The sequence below is a fragment of the Labrus bergylta genome, chromosome 21 (genome assembly GCF_963930695.1).
Source record: "Labrus bergylta chromosome 21, fLabBer1.1, whole genome shotgun sequence".
In the NCBI taxonomy this organism is placed as follows: Eukaryota; Metazoa; Chordata; class Actinopteri; order Labriformes; family Labridae; genus Labrus; species Labrus bergylta.
The window spans coordinates 6,980,705-6,996,501 of record NC_089215.1 but is presented as its reverse complement, the minus strand read 5'-3'; the positions used below and the strand labels follow the sequence as shown (position 1 = coordinate 6,996,501).

General features: G+C 38.8%; 1 protein-coding gene across 1 annotated transcript; it reads left to right on the top strand.

Annotated features, from left to right (window-relative positions):
- Nucleotides 1-1,221: 1,221 nt before the first annotated feature.
- fshr (follicle stimulating hormone receptor) lies at nt 1,222-14,484 on the top strand. The gene is made up of 14 exons (XM_065949971.1): nt 1,222-1,415; nt 3,563-3,667; nt 4,294-4,368; nt 4,595-4,669; nt 4,767-4,841; nt 6,089-6,163; nt 6,404-6,484; nt 7,735-7,803; nt 7,895-7,969; nt 8,469-8,654; nt 9,977-10,197; nt 10,377-10,558; nt 10,783-10,974; nt 11,676-14,484. Exons 1-14 carry the CDS (start codon nt 1,222-1,224, stop codon nt 12,195-12,197), a joined length of 2,127 nt encoding a protein of 708 aa, XP_065806043.1. The 3' UTR covers nt 12,198-14,484.
- Nucleotides 14,485-15,797: the final 1,313 nt, after the last annotated feature.

Here is a 15,797-nt window from a genome sequence, read left to right as displayed (position 1 = left end):
AAGTGTGTGTCTGTTGTGCGGTTGTAGCCATGTTACTGTGAATGCAGAGAGAGCGTCCTTGCGCGCTGGCAGATGTGGGGAGTGGAGTAGAAATTTCAACAGAAATGTGATTCGGAAGACAAAACATATTCACCCCTTTCCCTCATAATTACTCGTGTCTGAAGCTTAAAAGAAGATTATCAGCCTGGAAAAAAAGGAACTCCTACCAGGCTATCTGTTTTGTTTTGTTTTTTTACTCCCAATGTCCTTGGCAGCAAAACAATCGCATAATATAAAAGAAAGAAAAAAGATCCAAATGATTGGGAAATGTTTTTAAAAAAAGGTTATCAAGAAAGTAGTAAACTCAATTTAATAAAAGATTCTATTGTTATGAAGGGATTTTAAAAGAAAGAGAAAGCTCAATATTCTTTATCTTCAGCAGTCTGTAAAATATATTCAAGCCATCATTTTCCACTCCAAGACCAGTTACCTTATAACCTATACGTTTTTATTGCAGATTACACATTTAACCCAATAATTCCATATTTACATTGTCCTTTAAAATTGTAGGCTACATGCATGCATAACTTATATAGCTACAAAAAAAATAGTTATGACTTTGAGTCAAAACTGTATTTAAATGTTGTAACAGGCTGGTCATAACACATTCTCCTTGTGGGGAGTGGTTGTGTGGCACCTATAGCATCCTCTATATCCCAGCCACCATACAGGTCTTATTTAATTTAATATTTTACCGTGCTCATAAACCTACAACTCCTCTCAAGCAAATTAACTAAATATGTTTACTACGTTTATGGAATACAAACTACAGATAATAGGTGGAAGGTGGAAACTGATTTTTCAGGCAGACTCTAGTATTTTAGTCAGGAATTCAAGATCTATGTCCTTCTGTGGTTATTTTTACACACCCATTTAACACACACATCCCCCTGAGAGACCTCCTACATCTTCATACACCCATAGAGCGTTTTACACGCCCCCATCGTTCACCACCACATGTCAGGAAGCACTAAAGCACCTCACACTTCTCTCTTCGACCTGGAGGTGAACCCAGCGCAGATAGACGGACAGAAAAAAACAAAACATATTAAATGTCAAGTGTTGGCACTTGAGGAAGGCCTGCATGCATGTAAACACCACTTGGGAAACAAGCTCAGAGTGATAGGAAACAAAAGAAGAAAAATAGAAGATTTGTGTCTGGGCTGTGTTGAGACAGAAAAGATGGTGGTGGTGATTCTGATGATGGTGGTGTTTGCGATGGTGGAGATGACAGCAGCGTCTGCGCCTTCTTCTGAGATGGACATAAAACATGAAGATGAGACCGTCCGGGCCAAACGAACCCAATGCATCTGGTATCCGCTGAGCATCGAGGTCACAGAGATTCCCTCCAATATCTCCAGCGACACGCAATGCCTGTGAGTACAAACACAAACAAGTGGATGCGCACTCTGAGATCTGCAGAAATGTTTCAAGATAAGATATTTTGTTTCTGCAGATTTTTATTCCCCACATCGCTGAGAAACCGTTTATGAGAATGCAAGATCAAGTAATTTTGTACGGAGGCCCCAGGAAGCCATGCATCCAAACATTTTATTTACTCCCCCTACAAATAATTTCAAATTGTTTTCTCAAGATACAGTATCAACTTATTTTTCTTGTATCTCTAAAGTTGAAAAAGCACCAAACCAACAGAAATAGGGTTTTAACTTACCTCATTAGTGTGGGTGATGGTAGCATGTTACCTTGTGGCCAGCCGATTGTTTTGTTTACTAGATAAAAAATGATTCTGTTTTCTCAAGAAAGCAAGCTGTGTTATCTCTTGGGGATACATCAGTCTGTTACAGTGGGGAAAACCAACTTTCCTAACCCGGGAATACAAGTGAAATAAGTCGAGACCTTGTGAAAACATCAGAAAACGACTCGTTATCGTGTGAAAATGGAGAAAATGAAATGTAAAAAATGCACGTCTATTTAGGGCTTCTGGAGTTTTGTAGTCTCTCAGGTAATATTAATGAACCTCAGCTTTAAATAATTCATTTTCTGGTTGACAATTTAACAGAAGTTTTTTGAAGTCTTTTGTACTGAAAAATGTTAAGAAACAAAACTGCTTACTCAGACCAATTCTTTTACATTATCGCTCCTTTTTTATGAATTAATCTGCTGACATAAAGCTTTGCCAGCTTCTTTCTGCGGAGGTAGCTCTTTCTGTCTCATGGTTTCTTTTCTTTATTCATACCTTGATCTTCAAAAAAAAACAATTGAACAGGTATCACACGGGTGTCACAAAAGCCTAAAAACATGGTTTTAAAGTCAATTATATAAACATTTTAATTTTTAAATACAGCAGCTCATCCTTCTTTAGGGGAGTTTCATAGATTGCACATATTTGTGTTCGTTATTTTTTTTATTATTACTGCAGTCGTATTGTTCCCTTTTATTCACCTATATTTAGTTGTTTACATTTGATCAGATCTTGGCACTTATTTGTGGTGGCAGCTGATATCTGAAAATCCTGAGTTTACTGTTGGAAAGTGATTTTTTATGCCGGACTAACAAAACAAACATTTTTCATTTATATAAGACAAAACCAAAATATAACTCATGATACTATCTCTTCACTAGAAAGCCGGTCTGGCCTGTTTGTAATATTATTTACAGAGACCCCAACATGAATCCACTTATGAGCAAACACTTGGCAACAGAAGGAACAGAAACTGTCCTTTAATCTGGCAGAAAAGTCGAGCAGAACCTGATTCATTGGTGCCATCCGCCGTTTATGGAGGACTTGCCTCCATAAATGGAGCGCGTGCACTAACCCCTATTCTACTGGCGCCCCACTTATAACTGATACTTAATGTGGGATTTAGAGTATGATGTCATTTCACATCCTCTTTATTTAGGACCAGGTTTAAAGTTTAAGCAGCACAGGCCAAGATTTGGGAGTCAAACTTGAAACTTTAAGTGTCAGAGGAATATGTTCATTTGTCTTTTAAGAGGTTGAGATACTTCGCTTTAGTTCCTAAGGTGTGAAGTGGTAAGTTGATAAAATGTTTACGACACAAGAAAAATCGAGTTGGAAGAGGCAAGTGAGGGTCATTGCCACACGGAGTAAACACTGACCTGTTGTTTTGGCCGGTGAAAGTTTTGGAAGAATCTCAAGGTCAGAAAGAGGGAGGACAGAATGAGGACCGCCTAAAGCGTCTGCGCAACCACGGACTCAGACGTACACACACGAGCAAAGTCCTGATGTACATATTATTTCTCACAAAGCATGCAAAGACAAATACAACATGAGTACATGTGAACTACTTTGTGGCAGGACAGGGGGAAAATTCCCAAGAGACGTACAGTGAAATCCCAGGCGACGATGTGTGTGTTCTCGTCTGTTCTGTTCTGCCTGGAGAAGGTCAAGGCTGAGGAAATGTTGGGATGAATACAAGTATGCAGAATTGGATGGCCATCCCGGATTTGATCCACAACAGCTTGATGTTAAATGATCTGCCGTTCTCATACGGAAAATCATTCCCCTTACGATTACGTTGGTTCCTCATTGCTAAACGCTTTCCGTGTTTAATGTCTCTGTTTTTTGCAACAGGAAAGTTAAGCAGACGCAGATCCGACTGATTCCCCAGGGTGCTCTTAGCAGCCTGCAGCACCTCGAGAAACTGTAAGTATGTGTGTCCATGCTTCATGTTTATTCTTTAATGAGGAACATAATGATCTGAGGAGGTCAAAACACTCCACATATGGATAATCCAAACAGAGAAGCGCTGCAGAGAAGGGCCGCAGGTCAGAACTAACCGTCAAAGTTTCTTCTTAAAAAATAGAAATTTAATGCTACAGATTAAAGCGTCTGGAATCCCAAATCCACAAAAAGATAATCTAACTGTTTTCTAAATTATGATCTTCAGCTAAATCTCCATAATTAAAGTTCATGAGAGTTGATATAATGTTTCCTTTCTTTTAAATCTCTTACAAAAGATCTTAGAAAATGTAGATCTCATTTTCGTAAAAAAGAAAGCAAAACTTTAGAGACCACTGACTCAGGATTGGGGAACATAAATGAAAGTTTTGACCACTTGTTTTTTTTTTTTTCAAATTGTTCTTCATGATAAACCCTCAGTTTTTTTCATACATTGCATCATTGACGCTTCATTTAAAGAGTATACAAGAAGACCCAAGTCTTCTGATATTGTTTTTTCTTCAGTTAACACGTATGAAACATATATATCATATTTAACAATCCTTGGCGTCCTTTAATTTTCCCATGATGTCATCCTCTTCCTTCTTCAGCACCATAACAGAGAACAACCTGCTGGAGAGAATCGGTGCGTTTGCCTTCGCTGGCCTCCCACGCCTCACTCATATGTGAGTACGCGTATCTCTAAAAAAGCGACCGCTCATGACCCATTAAGCCCAACCTAGTTGTGTGTTCAGTCTTTGTTATGGAACTAGGAGAGCTGCAGACTCTGAGAAAGCTCTTCATCCACACAGATGAGGAGTTAACTTTGTAGGCTGCTGAAGACAAAATATGCCCAACAATAAGTGCTGTTTTATCTGAAAATGTATCATGTGTTGTTTGTGTTTCCTCTAGCTACATATCTGAAAATGTTGCATTAGAGAGCATCGAGGCTTTTGCTTTCTCTAATCTCCCTGAACTCTCTGAAATGTGAGTATAACTGGCAGCGTAATTGCAGTGCTGAAAGTCTGTGATCGTAAGACCAGTCATTTGTACTAATATGAACATAACCGTGCGTTTCTTTCAGAACCATCACAAAGTCAAAACACCTGAGACGTATCGATTCAGATGCTTTCAGACACATCATGAAACTACAGTATATGTGAGTAGTTAGTGAGTGAAGAAAACTTTCCTCTTGAATTTGCGTTTTTCAAACTGATTGTGAGTCCAAAAGTGGGTCGTGGGTGACAGGCCTACTTCTGACAGGCCCCCACACGGCCAAAGTCATGATTTTTTTATTAGCTTGGATCCCCTGGAAGAGTGTGTCACACTTCTGTCAAGTGAGTTTTTCATGTAGAAAATATTTGTTTCAAAGACAGGACTTGTTTTCATCATTTGGAATAGTACCTTTAGTCACTGTTTACAAAGGACAACAGAAATAGAACCACGTATGGTGATCAAAATAAGTTAATAAACTCTTGCATCTTATCTGGAAAAAAATATTTTATATTCTATTAAGATTCATCATTTATTTGAGATTTTTGTCAAATTAAATGTTAACAATAAAACACCAACAAAATTTCTTAAACTTGATTTTCAAATGTCAAATGTGAGATACACGTTCCCCCCATAGACTGTAGATAATAATGGTTCCTCCACCTGAAGCGCACTGATCAGCTGTTTGGTTCTACAGGCTTCAAAAGAGACAACTAATACAACCGAGCTAAAAAAAAAAGGATTTTAAAAGAAATATGATGTTCTGCTTACTTTGGATTCAAGAGGATTCTTTTATTGACTTGAGTACCCAGTGGAAAAACTTCAGACTCAACAATGAAGACTTTCTTAAATTAGTTAAATTGTGTGGTGCAAACAGCCCTCTATACATAGCCATGTGGCCTAGCAGCACTCTGACTGGTCTCTTCTTGAAGGGGCCATGCTGACCCACATCTCCTGTGGCTAATATACTAAATATTGACAAGTACCTTATACATCCCTGCTTCATTAATACCGAACGTTCCCGTACACCTGGCTCTACAGTCATATTTGTCTTGTTTTGAAAGAAGTTTCCTGAATTAAAAAACAGTTTTGTCCGAGATCTGAAGCGTCAATGTTTTACAGATTATCAAACATTTCAAAGACAGTAGAGTTTGAACTTGTTTAGTGTTAATGCAGAATTATGACAGTATTTTGGGACAAGATGCTCTTAGATATCTGATTTGTCTCTCTGCCACCCGAGCTTCTCACTGAATTATCTTGGAATATCTTCACTTGTTAAAATGTAACTCTGCAAATACAGTGAATGCTACATTGTCCGATTTTATAACTGTGACTCATTGCATCGACTACGTGTTGTTCAGAGGTGGCAGTGTGAATATAGTAACATTTGGTGATTCTTTTTGCACATCACAGGACCATCTCCAACACCGGACTGAGAGTTTTTCCAAATTTCCGTCAGATCCAGTCCACGGCCACCAGATTTGTGTTGTAAGTCTCAATGCTTAATTCAAATGAAGCACTAAAGCATGCTCAGATACTCTTCAATATGCCCACTATTACACATATAACACACCATTTCAAATCTATGCACCGAGGGAGCAGAAAATAAGAAATACAAACCATTTATTTCTGCACCTTAAGGGTATTTTTATTGATTTTTTTTCTACTTTAAAAAAGTATTTACCTCTTGGAAATCTTGTGTTTTTTTTAAATCCATGTGCTGCTAAGGGACCTGCAAGAGAACAGTCACATAGAGAAAGTCCCCGCCAATACCTTCAGAGGCCTCTGCACTCAAACTATCAGCGAGATGTAAGGGATTCATCGTTTTTTTTTTTAGAAACACCACCCTCACACAGCTCCGAGTGGGCATTGCATGCACAGTGATAAATGATCCCATCCCCTCACTGTCTCCTTGTTTTCTGCATTTCTAGCCCTCTTACGACTACAGCGTGCGTTTATTTTTTCCATTGCCACTCTTTTGCCTCTCATCCACGATGAGTCCTGTAATGCAAAGCTTCCCAAACTTTTCAGCTCGCCATTTCAGACTTTAGCACTGAGTGGACAAACAAAACGGAATAAGTAGACACATGTCTGTATGAGCAGACACCTACACTGTTGCCGTCGTGTACAAACGTACATTTTACGTGCTTTTTAAACATTAAATTCATTTTAATTTCACCCAATGATATGGTTGAGTTTGAAAATGAACTACTTTTTTGTAAACATTTTTACAATAATGGGTAAATTAAACAATTTAAATGATTTAACACCTTTAATCGGACGGCATCTGACCCTCCTCACAGATAGATAAACGAATAAATATTCGATTCTTTAAGGAAAGGCTGCTTCTCTCTGTTACCGTTATTAGGGCAATGCTAAGCTAGCTAGCTGCTGCCAGGTTTATACTTACCAGACAGATTTTATATCAATCTTATGATATTTGTATCAGCAAGAAAATGTATTTTACAACAGCGTTATTATCAGTAAGTTAATTGTTATGACCCTCGGCAGGGACGGGCTAGTTGTTTTCCTCTGGTTATGTTTCCAGTATTTGAGCTAAGCTAGCCTGGCGGTGTTCATGTTTAGATTTAACAGACAGGTAGAGAGAGTGAGATAAGAGTTGTATCAATCTTCTCACCTTACTTTCAGACAGAAAGCATATTGCCAATGACGCTTATTCTCTTTGACAGAGGCAGGCTTGCTGCTTTTCCTCTGTTTACAGTACTTAAGCTAGGCTAAACCAGCTAGCTCTTCCTCTAGGTTTATGTTGAACAGACGGGTAAAAGAGCTGTTATGATGATGTATTTCAAATGAACACTACTTCGGTGGGCTATTTCTTATAATCGAGTCATTTGAAATTGAATGCAGTTAGCCTACTTCCAAGTTAAAAGAAGCCTTTCCAGTGAAACATCAAGATAGAGATGAAGACGTCTTCATGTTAAAAACTTATTAAAAACACATTCAAATTAGCTTGTATTTTTTTTTGGATATATTTTCTGAAGGGATTGTTCTGTGTTTGGTCCATGTGACTGAAATTTGGCTTCCCTTTCCAATGACAGACGGCTCACTCGAAATGGTATCAAGGAGGTGGCAAGTGACGCCTTCAACGGCACAAAGATGCACAGATTGTGAGTCACAGGCGGGGACAAAATTACAAACAGAAGCTTCAAAAATAAGATTAAAAAAAAATCAGCTCATTTTTTTGTCTCTTTATTTCAGGTGTCTGAAAGGCAATGAACAGCTTACTCACATCAATCCCAATGCCTTTGTGGGTTCCAGTGAGTTGGTGGTACTGTAAGCATGTCATCCAACAGTAACTCATGCCTACATGATTCACCCTCATCATTACTAAAGTCAGCATGTAGGAGAAAACATGAAACAATGTGGCGTGTGTGGGGAGGCTCAAAAAAATGTAGAAGCATGCCAGATTTAAGGTAAAAATAAACCGAGAGCAGGTGAAGTCATTCAAACAGGGATTTGTCCCGTTAATTCTCAGAACAAAGAGACGCGTTTTTAATTGAAGTTGCAGTCAAACATAAATAAATAAATGTTTCCTGTTGGCAATCAAACAGGAGCTCTTCCCAATATCCTTTTCTGTCCAAATTTGACTTCATCAAAGAAAAACTGGACATTTTGCTGACACACTTTTTGTCCCTTAGATATTTGATGACAGCTTTTGTAATCTTATTAAAGGACAGTCGCCTATGTTTTCAAAGCAATAAAAAGAAAAGCTGAAAATAGCATTTCTGAAATTAAAGTCATGGTTATGTTATCAGCTTGTCTGTACTTGCAGGGACATTTCCCACACAGCACTCAGCTCCCTGCCAGACTCCATCCTCGCTGGTCTCGAGAAGCTGTTTGCAAAGTCCGCCATTAATCTGAAAGAGCTTCCTCCTCTGCATCTTTTTACCAAACTCTACCAGGCCAACCTGACGTACTCATCGCACTGCTGCGCCTTCAAGAACGTGCACAGAAAACGGTACGCATGCACTATCCAACATGGTTGAGCGTCTTTTCATTACCGACCAGAATCATTGCTCAGAAGGTTTACACACATATGTGGAATTTGTTTTTTTGTGGTTTTGGCACAAAAACAGTTCAAATAAAAATAGAATATAAAGTAGAAAGACAGTAAAACACTGCACTCCTACTGTCAAGGAACTTACTGTAAATAGTATAAACGAAAAATAAAATAGAAATGTAAAAAATAGTCTGATAAGAAATAATTGTAAAAAAAGGAAATGTGAAGTTTTGCAAGAAGGTGCAAGCAAATATTTGTTAAATATTTAACAAAAGAAAATTAGAAACAGTTTCTAATTATACAAAAAGTCAAGTGTTCGTCAACATAACAAATAAAGTCCTAGATAGACAAATGTTTTTGGAATATGTCTTTCTTGCTAAAAGTTATATTTACTTTGTCATAACACTATGTTTGTAGACTAAATGTATTTATTGTACAGTTCGTTTAGCTTAGAATAAAGACTGAAAACAAAGGTAAACAACTTATCACTCTGTTCAAGATAATCTAAATCCATGATGTCGTCTGAGCATAAAGGCCTGCAAAAAGGAGTCCTCACATTCTACTATGTGTGTTGCAGTTTTTTATTAATCTCTCTAACACAGACTCTGAGCTATGTCACTTTTTGACAAAGAGCTGACGCAGTCCTGCGTGGTTATTTTTGTGATTTCAACCTTTCAGCCATTACCAGGCTCGTCTCCCTAAAAGCAAACTTTCCAACATGACACAACAAATTTTACCTCAGCACTTTTTTTTTTTTTTTTTTTTTTTTTTTACAATAGCTGCTCTGTCTATGGCTAAACACGCTTCAAGACAAGTGTGATTCATTTCAATGAAAAAATAAAATAAAAAACACCCTGAAGATTATTTTTTTCTAGTTGTGCAGAATGATAATGTTTTTAATCAAACCTTTCTCAAGAGTAGGAACAGGACATAAAGCAACCCCCCGTTTTAGAACATCTACTTGAGTAAATTAATACATTTTCCTTCCTAACTGTTTAGTCATATTTGTAGGACAGCGTCCAAGAAACATTTCCCTTAGGGGATAATAAAGTATATCTTATCTTATCTTCAAATATCTGATTAAATCAAATGATACAAATATCTTATTTTCTTATCTCTTTATGACTCAATTAATGATTACCATTTAAATTAAAATGTGGATCACAGGGCCTCGATTGTAATGGTGTCTTGTAATAAGCAAATCAAAGTGTCAAAATTGGGAATAGTACAAAACCTGTGGATTACTATTACACCTCAGATGATGCATTTTTTTTCAGTAGGTCAAACTGGAGCTCCCTGTGTACCCACCCTGAGGCCCCAGATAACATTCAATTCTACAGAGCCCACTGCTCCAACGTCACCTCCATCACCTGCACCCCAGCCCCCGATGCCTTTAACCCCTGTGAGGACATCATGTCCACCACCCCGCTACGGGTCCTCATCTGGATCATCTCCATCCTGGCCCTGTTGGGGAACGCAGCGGTACTCGTGGTCTTGTTAGGTATGTAACGGGAAAATCTATTCCCTTTTTTTAGTTTTCTTTAATATTACAAAGGTTAAAATTGTAAAATAAATAATAAACAGTGCAGCTAAGCACATTATATTTTTAATCTATATGAACATTACATTGTGAGAGGATCTGTTAAACCTGCAGCTACCTCTCACTTTATTTTTTGTCAGGCAGCCGCTCCAAATTGACCGTCCCCCGTTTCCTCATGTGCCACCTTGCTTTCTCTGACCTCTGCATGGGCATCTACCTGGTCGTCATAGCAACTGTAGACATGCTCACACGTGGCCAATACTACAACCACGCCATAGACTGGCAGATGGGTCTGGGCTGCAGTGCAGCGGGCTTCTTCACGGTGTGTGTGTGTGTGTGTGTGTGTGTGTGTGTGTGTGTGTGTGTGTGTGTGTGTGTGTGTGTGTGTGTGTGTGTGTGTGTGTGTGTGTGTGTGTGTGTGTGTGTGTGTTTGTGTGCATCCAGAGAGTCTTTTGCATACAAATGTAATGCCCATGTTGATACATAAACAACAAGACTTGTTAATATGTTTGAATAGAAATATGTGTGTTTGTGTGTCAACTTCAGGTGTTTGCCAGTGAACTGTCAGTGTTTACATTAACAGCGATCACCCTGGAACGCTGGCACACCATCACACACGCTCTGCGGCTCGACCGTAAACTTCGTCTGAGGCACGCGTGTATCGTCATGACAGCAGGATGGATCTTCTCCTCGCTCGCTGCCTTTCTGCCCACAGTCGGAGTCAGCAGCTATGGCAAGGTGGCTGCCTCTAACAGACATACTCTATGTACTGCGTCTTCGCTTTCAAGTTTGTGACAGCAATTAACCGCTATTAATATCTTTCATAATCTGCTCAGGTCAAAGTCATTGGGGATGCAAAATGGTGCATGAACTTCATATTCCTCTAAATGAGTGCAATATTCTTGATTTGCTTCAAAAATCTGTGAAAATTATGCTTACCCACAAATTGCATGTAAAGTTTGCTTTGATAAGATGAGCGCTTTGTCTTAACCTCACATCCTCAATGCATCTCCTCCGTGCATTTTAGTTCTTGACAGCAGCTTTATTCAGGATTTGCTCGGGTTCACATCATTTGGGATGCAAAATGGAGCATGAACTCATCCTCCATATGATTTAAATACCCCTTTTTTATTTGCGTAAGTCATCCCATCTTTGAGTTATCCATTATTTCTAAATATCTTTGACAGCTGACTATTTGTCCTTCAAATTTTGCCTGAAAATTTCAGTTAATTCTGTGTGTTTTACTATGTTTATTTTATAAAATACCTTATACATTTCTGACATAATTATCTAAAGTTTGTCATTCTTCCCACGTTGTTCATTGTTACATGTTATCAATTTATATCCTGTAAGTTTTTGCCTACGTTCTGTACTGTTGTAGGAAGATGTACACACTGTAATATGAACAACTTTTTCTGTATTTGTTTTTTGGGGTGCAGGTGAGTATCTGCCTGCCCATGGACGTGGAGTCTGTGAAGTCTCAGATCTACGTGGTGTTTCTGCTCCTTCTCAACATCCTGGCGTTCCTCTGTGTGTGCGTCTGTTACCTCAGCATCTACCTGACCGTCCGAAACCCTTCGTCAGCGCCCGCCCATGCAGACACCCGCGTTGCCCAACGCATGGCCGTCCTCATCTTCACCGACTTCATCTGCATGGCTCCCATCTCCTTCTTCGCCCTCTCGGCCGCTCTCAAGCTCCCTCTCATCACCGTCTCCAATTCCAAACTCCTGCTGGTGCTCTTCTACCCCATAAACTCCTGCTCCAACCCCTTCCTCTACGCCTTCTTCACCCGCACATTCAGACGGGATTTCTTTCTCCTTGCTGCTCGGTTCGGCTTGTTTAAGACGCGAGCGCAGATTTACAGGACGGAGAGTTCTTCGTGTCAGCAGCCGGCCTGGACTTCTCCAAAGAGCAGCCATGTGATGCTGTGCTCCTTGGCCCAGACGCTGAGTCAAGATTGAAAACAAGAATACTAACTTAATCAGTGATAATAAAAAAAAAAACTACAGCCTGGCATGGCAAATACAGACAGTTTCTCTGAGAGCTGAACGAGATATTAACAGAGTTGAGTGCATGACAGCAAAAGTTGAAGTGACCTACAGATACTTCAGAAGTATCTATTTAACTTCTAAACTATAAATGGACTGGAGCCTGTATAGTGCTTTTCTAGTCTTCTGACTGCTCAAAGTGCTGTTACACCACAGGTCACACCTACACAGTCACACTGATGGCAGAGGCTGCTGTTTAAAGTGACCATCAGAAGTAACTAATCTCATTCACACACGCCGAAGCAGAAGGAGCAACTTGGAGTTAAGAGTCTTGCCCAAGGACACATCGGACATGTGGCTGCAGGAGCTGGGGCTCGAATCCCCAACCTTCTGGTTAAGAGACGACCGACACAACTACAGTGTTATTAAGGCTCCTATAAGGACATTTCAACCGGCTGTTTCTGTGTGAATCTCACATCATATTTTGGAGACTATTTAACGTAAAGCATTCTAACGTCAAATGAATGAAGAAACTACTGAACATCATGAACATTGCTTTGCTTCAACGTGTAAATGAATCGGATGGGGAATGTCTCCGTGCTTTGCGTTGCTGCCATGTTGTCCATATCCCCTAATGTTAGTGTGAGACCTCACTGTTAGTCACAGTCATCACATCCAGTCATCACACCTCTTTACCAAAGTCAAGTTTTCATCTTGTTATGCTATGTCTTTTTTCCCAGTGTTTATTTTTTATTTTCCCTGTGTTACTCTCTCATCCATTAAGGGAGATATGTGTAATGTTTGGCTTCAGTACAAATTTGCCAGAAAACAAATATTGTGGTTCAGTATAAACACATTTTTTTCTGAGAGCTTCTTGAACCCAAAGGAGTGTGTGTGAGGAGCTCTTGAGACAGGGATACTATACAATCTTATAAAACAAGAAAAACTTTATTAAACAATTAAAAATGCCTTTATTTTCATAGCATGATGATGTAGAAAATAAAACAAACCATAACGCATTTCAGCATCAAGCCTTCATCTGGAATATACATACACATACAGCTCGTCCGGGAAATATCCAAAGTTTTTCAGGAGCTTTCTGCATGTGAAAGCCCTTTTACTGATTTGCTGATGAAGGCTTGATGCCAAAAAGCATCAGTTAATTTTAATATCTACATGACCATGCCATGAAAATAAAGGCATTTTAATTATTTAACAAGAGAGTGGCTTTGTGTTTTTCTGTTTTATACGACATTGAAACTTTATTAAAGTACCGAAACAAGGGAGCGCAGGATGGCCTAGCGGTTAGGTCGCGTCCTATGTATGGAGGCTATAATCATTCAAGTGTTGTGCCCAGCTTTGTGTTCAACCTGTGGCTCTATTCCTGCATGTCATTCCCCACTCACTCACTCTCTCTCCCTGATTTTCTACACTATCCACTGTCCTGTTAAATAAAGGCATAAAAAGCCCCCCACCTCTGCTGCTATATATTCAAATATTAAACCAACGTATCTTTTGTATGGCTATTCACATTCAGTGTAGTTGGTTTTCATGTATCTCTTATAAGTTGCCTGTACCTCTGATCTGCCAAAAAATACCGACGTGTAAACTTCATTGTATTTATAGTGTGTACAAATCCATGTAAAGATAGCTACTTTTACCAAATCTAGGTCAGATGTCTGTCCTAGATTATTCCTTGAGCGCAACATGGGTGGAGTTTACTGCATAATGACAATTTAGAGGATAAATGAAAGTAGAAGACGAGGTATAATGACTTCACTTTCAGGGGACGTCTTCTGCAAATGCCTCCATCTGCTGTCTCAAGATAATGCGAAGTACTTTCAAAGAGTTTCATAAAGGTTGGACTCTTGGGATACCGCACATGTTCACGTCAAGAAATCAACATCCTTTTAACATTCAACATCATGATTGAATGATATTCATTAGGAAGCACACCACAGGGACTCACTCATTAATAATCTACTCATACACTCTGTCTGCTGTAGCTCTACAAGCCTCCAGCATGTCTCCTAACCTTCAGTTTCTCACTTTTTCAATGTATTGTGTGTAATTATCTGTGATTTCATTTTTTTTAATAGTTTATAAATTAGTATCATGTGCCATTTTTAAGTGTTTTTTTACGGGCGAATGTTGTATTTCTTGTTGTTTTTTAAATGATCATAATTATATGTGTATGCTTATATAAAGTTTTTAAACTGAAGGAGAGAGTGCTTTGTAAAGAAATAAAGGAAAAACACACATGCTCTAACTTGCTGTCTTTATCTAGAGAGTCTGCTGTCCTTCGCAGCAGCCAAAAGCTTTCAAGGACAAAGTGACCCCACCAACCTCTGCTCGAGGTGCAAGGGTGGGCTGGGTGCGTGACTGAGGGGCAGACTACACAGCTGCTCCTTCTGCTTATTACAGGAGGATGGACACGACAGCTTGATAAGGCTCACACACACTGAGAGGCAAGGAACCCAGGGTTTCAAGGCTGCAGCTGCAAAAAGGAATCTGAGTCCAGCTCATTGATATGGATACACTGCCTCCTACATGCCAACACTGATCCTGTGCATGCAGTGTAGTATTTTACCAGCAGGGGGTGCTCCTACTGCATGATTGTTTTTGAATTCTCTCTGGCTAATTCGTAAAATCGGCCTCTCTGCAGACACTTTGAATATGCAAAAAGAAAAACTAGAATAGTAAACAAAAAGTGTAAGAAATACAGCTTTTAGTGCTTTACAACGTTAAATAATATATGCACAAGCTCATATAGTCACATGAAGTCAGAAAGAATTGAAAAATTAAGATAAAAATAAAGATTACACAGGAATACACAACATAGATGTAAAATTAAACCCAATGAATACTAATTGTCAAAGTAAAGTGGAAAACTCAGAATGCATAAACTCAGATTGAAATCCCAATCTGTGACAAAAGATTTATTAATTAATAATAATTATTTATTTATTTATTATAACATTACATAAATAAAAATATTTAAAGACATTTAGACACAAAAACATGCATTAAAGTAGATTCAACTGAACAATAACGTGTGTCTGTGTAAACCACCAGTCTTTGCTAACGTGCACTATCATTTAAAAAAGACATAATAGCTGCATCAAAGATGACATGCAACACAAATGCTATATTTGTTATTAAGTTCTGACTTTATTTGGTCTCAGTGAGATGTTTCTTTGCAGCTCAATGTATGAAAAAAAGCTTCCAGAAAAACTCCCTCTCCTCATCTGCTCACATGAAGCGCTGAAGTTCATTAAAGTCCACAGACTGAGCGCAGTGGAGTATTGGGACACATTTTGGTCTACGGCAAGAGAAGAAGCCATTAATATAAACATCTTTCCCAAGTTATGCTGCTGTTGTGTCTCCTCATGGGATACTTGACGTTAACTACTTTAACATTTAGGTAGGAAATCCACATATGTCCCTCCCTTCTTCTAACTAAAGGCCACATCATCACGAGACATTGAGCTATTTCCTGCATTTACTGTATTATTTCCCAGACAAAACCTGGAGAAGATCAAGTTTACTATTATTTATTCATGCACTAAAGAA

What these genes read in the sequence shown, in the direction of transcription:
- fshr (XM_065949971.1), top strand. Translation starts at nt 1,222, where the DNA reads ATGGTGGTGGTGATTCTGATGATGGTGGTGTTTGCGATGGTGGAGATG. An exon ending in CTCCCACGCCTCACTCATAT is followed by an intron (nt 4,369 to 4,594) that starts GTGAGTACGCGT and finishes TGTTTCCTCTAG; the next exon opens with CTACATATCTGAAAATGTTG. An exon ending in TCCAGTGAGTTGGTGGTACT is followed by an intron (nt 7,970 to 8,468) that starts GTAAGCATGTCA and finishes CTGTACTTGCAG; the next exon opens with GGACATTTCCCACACAGCAC.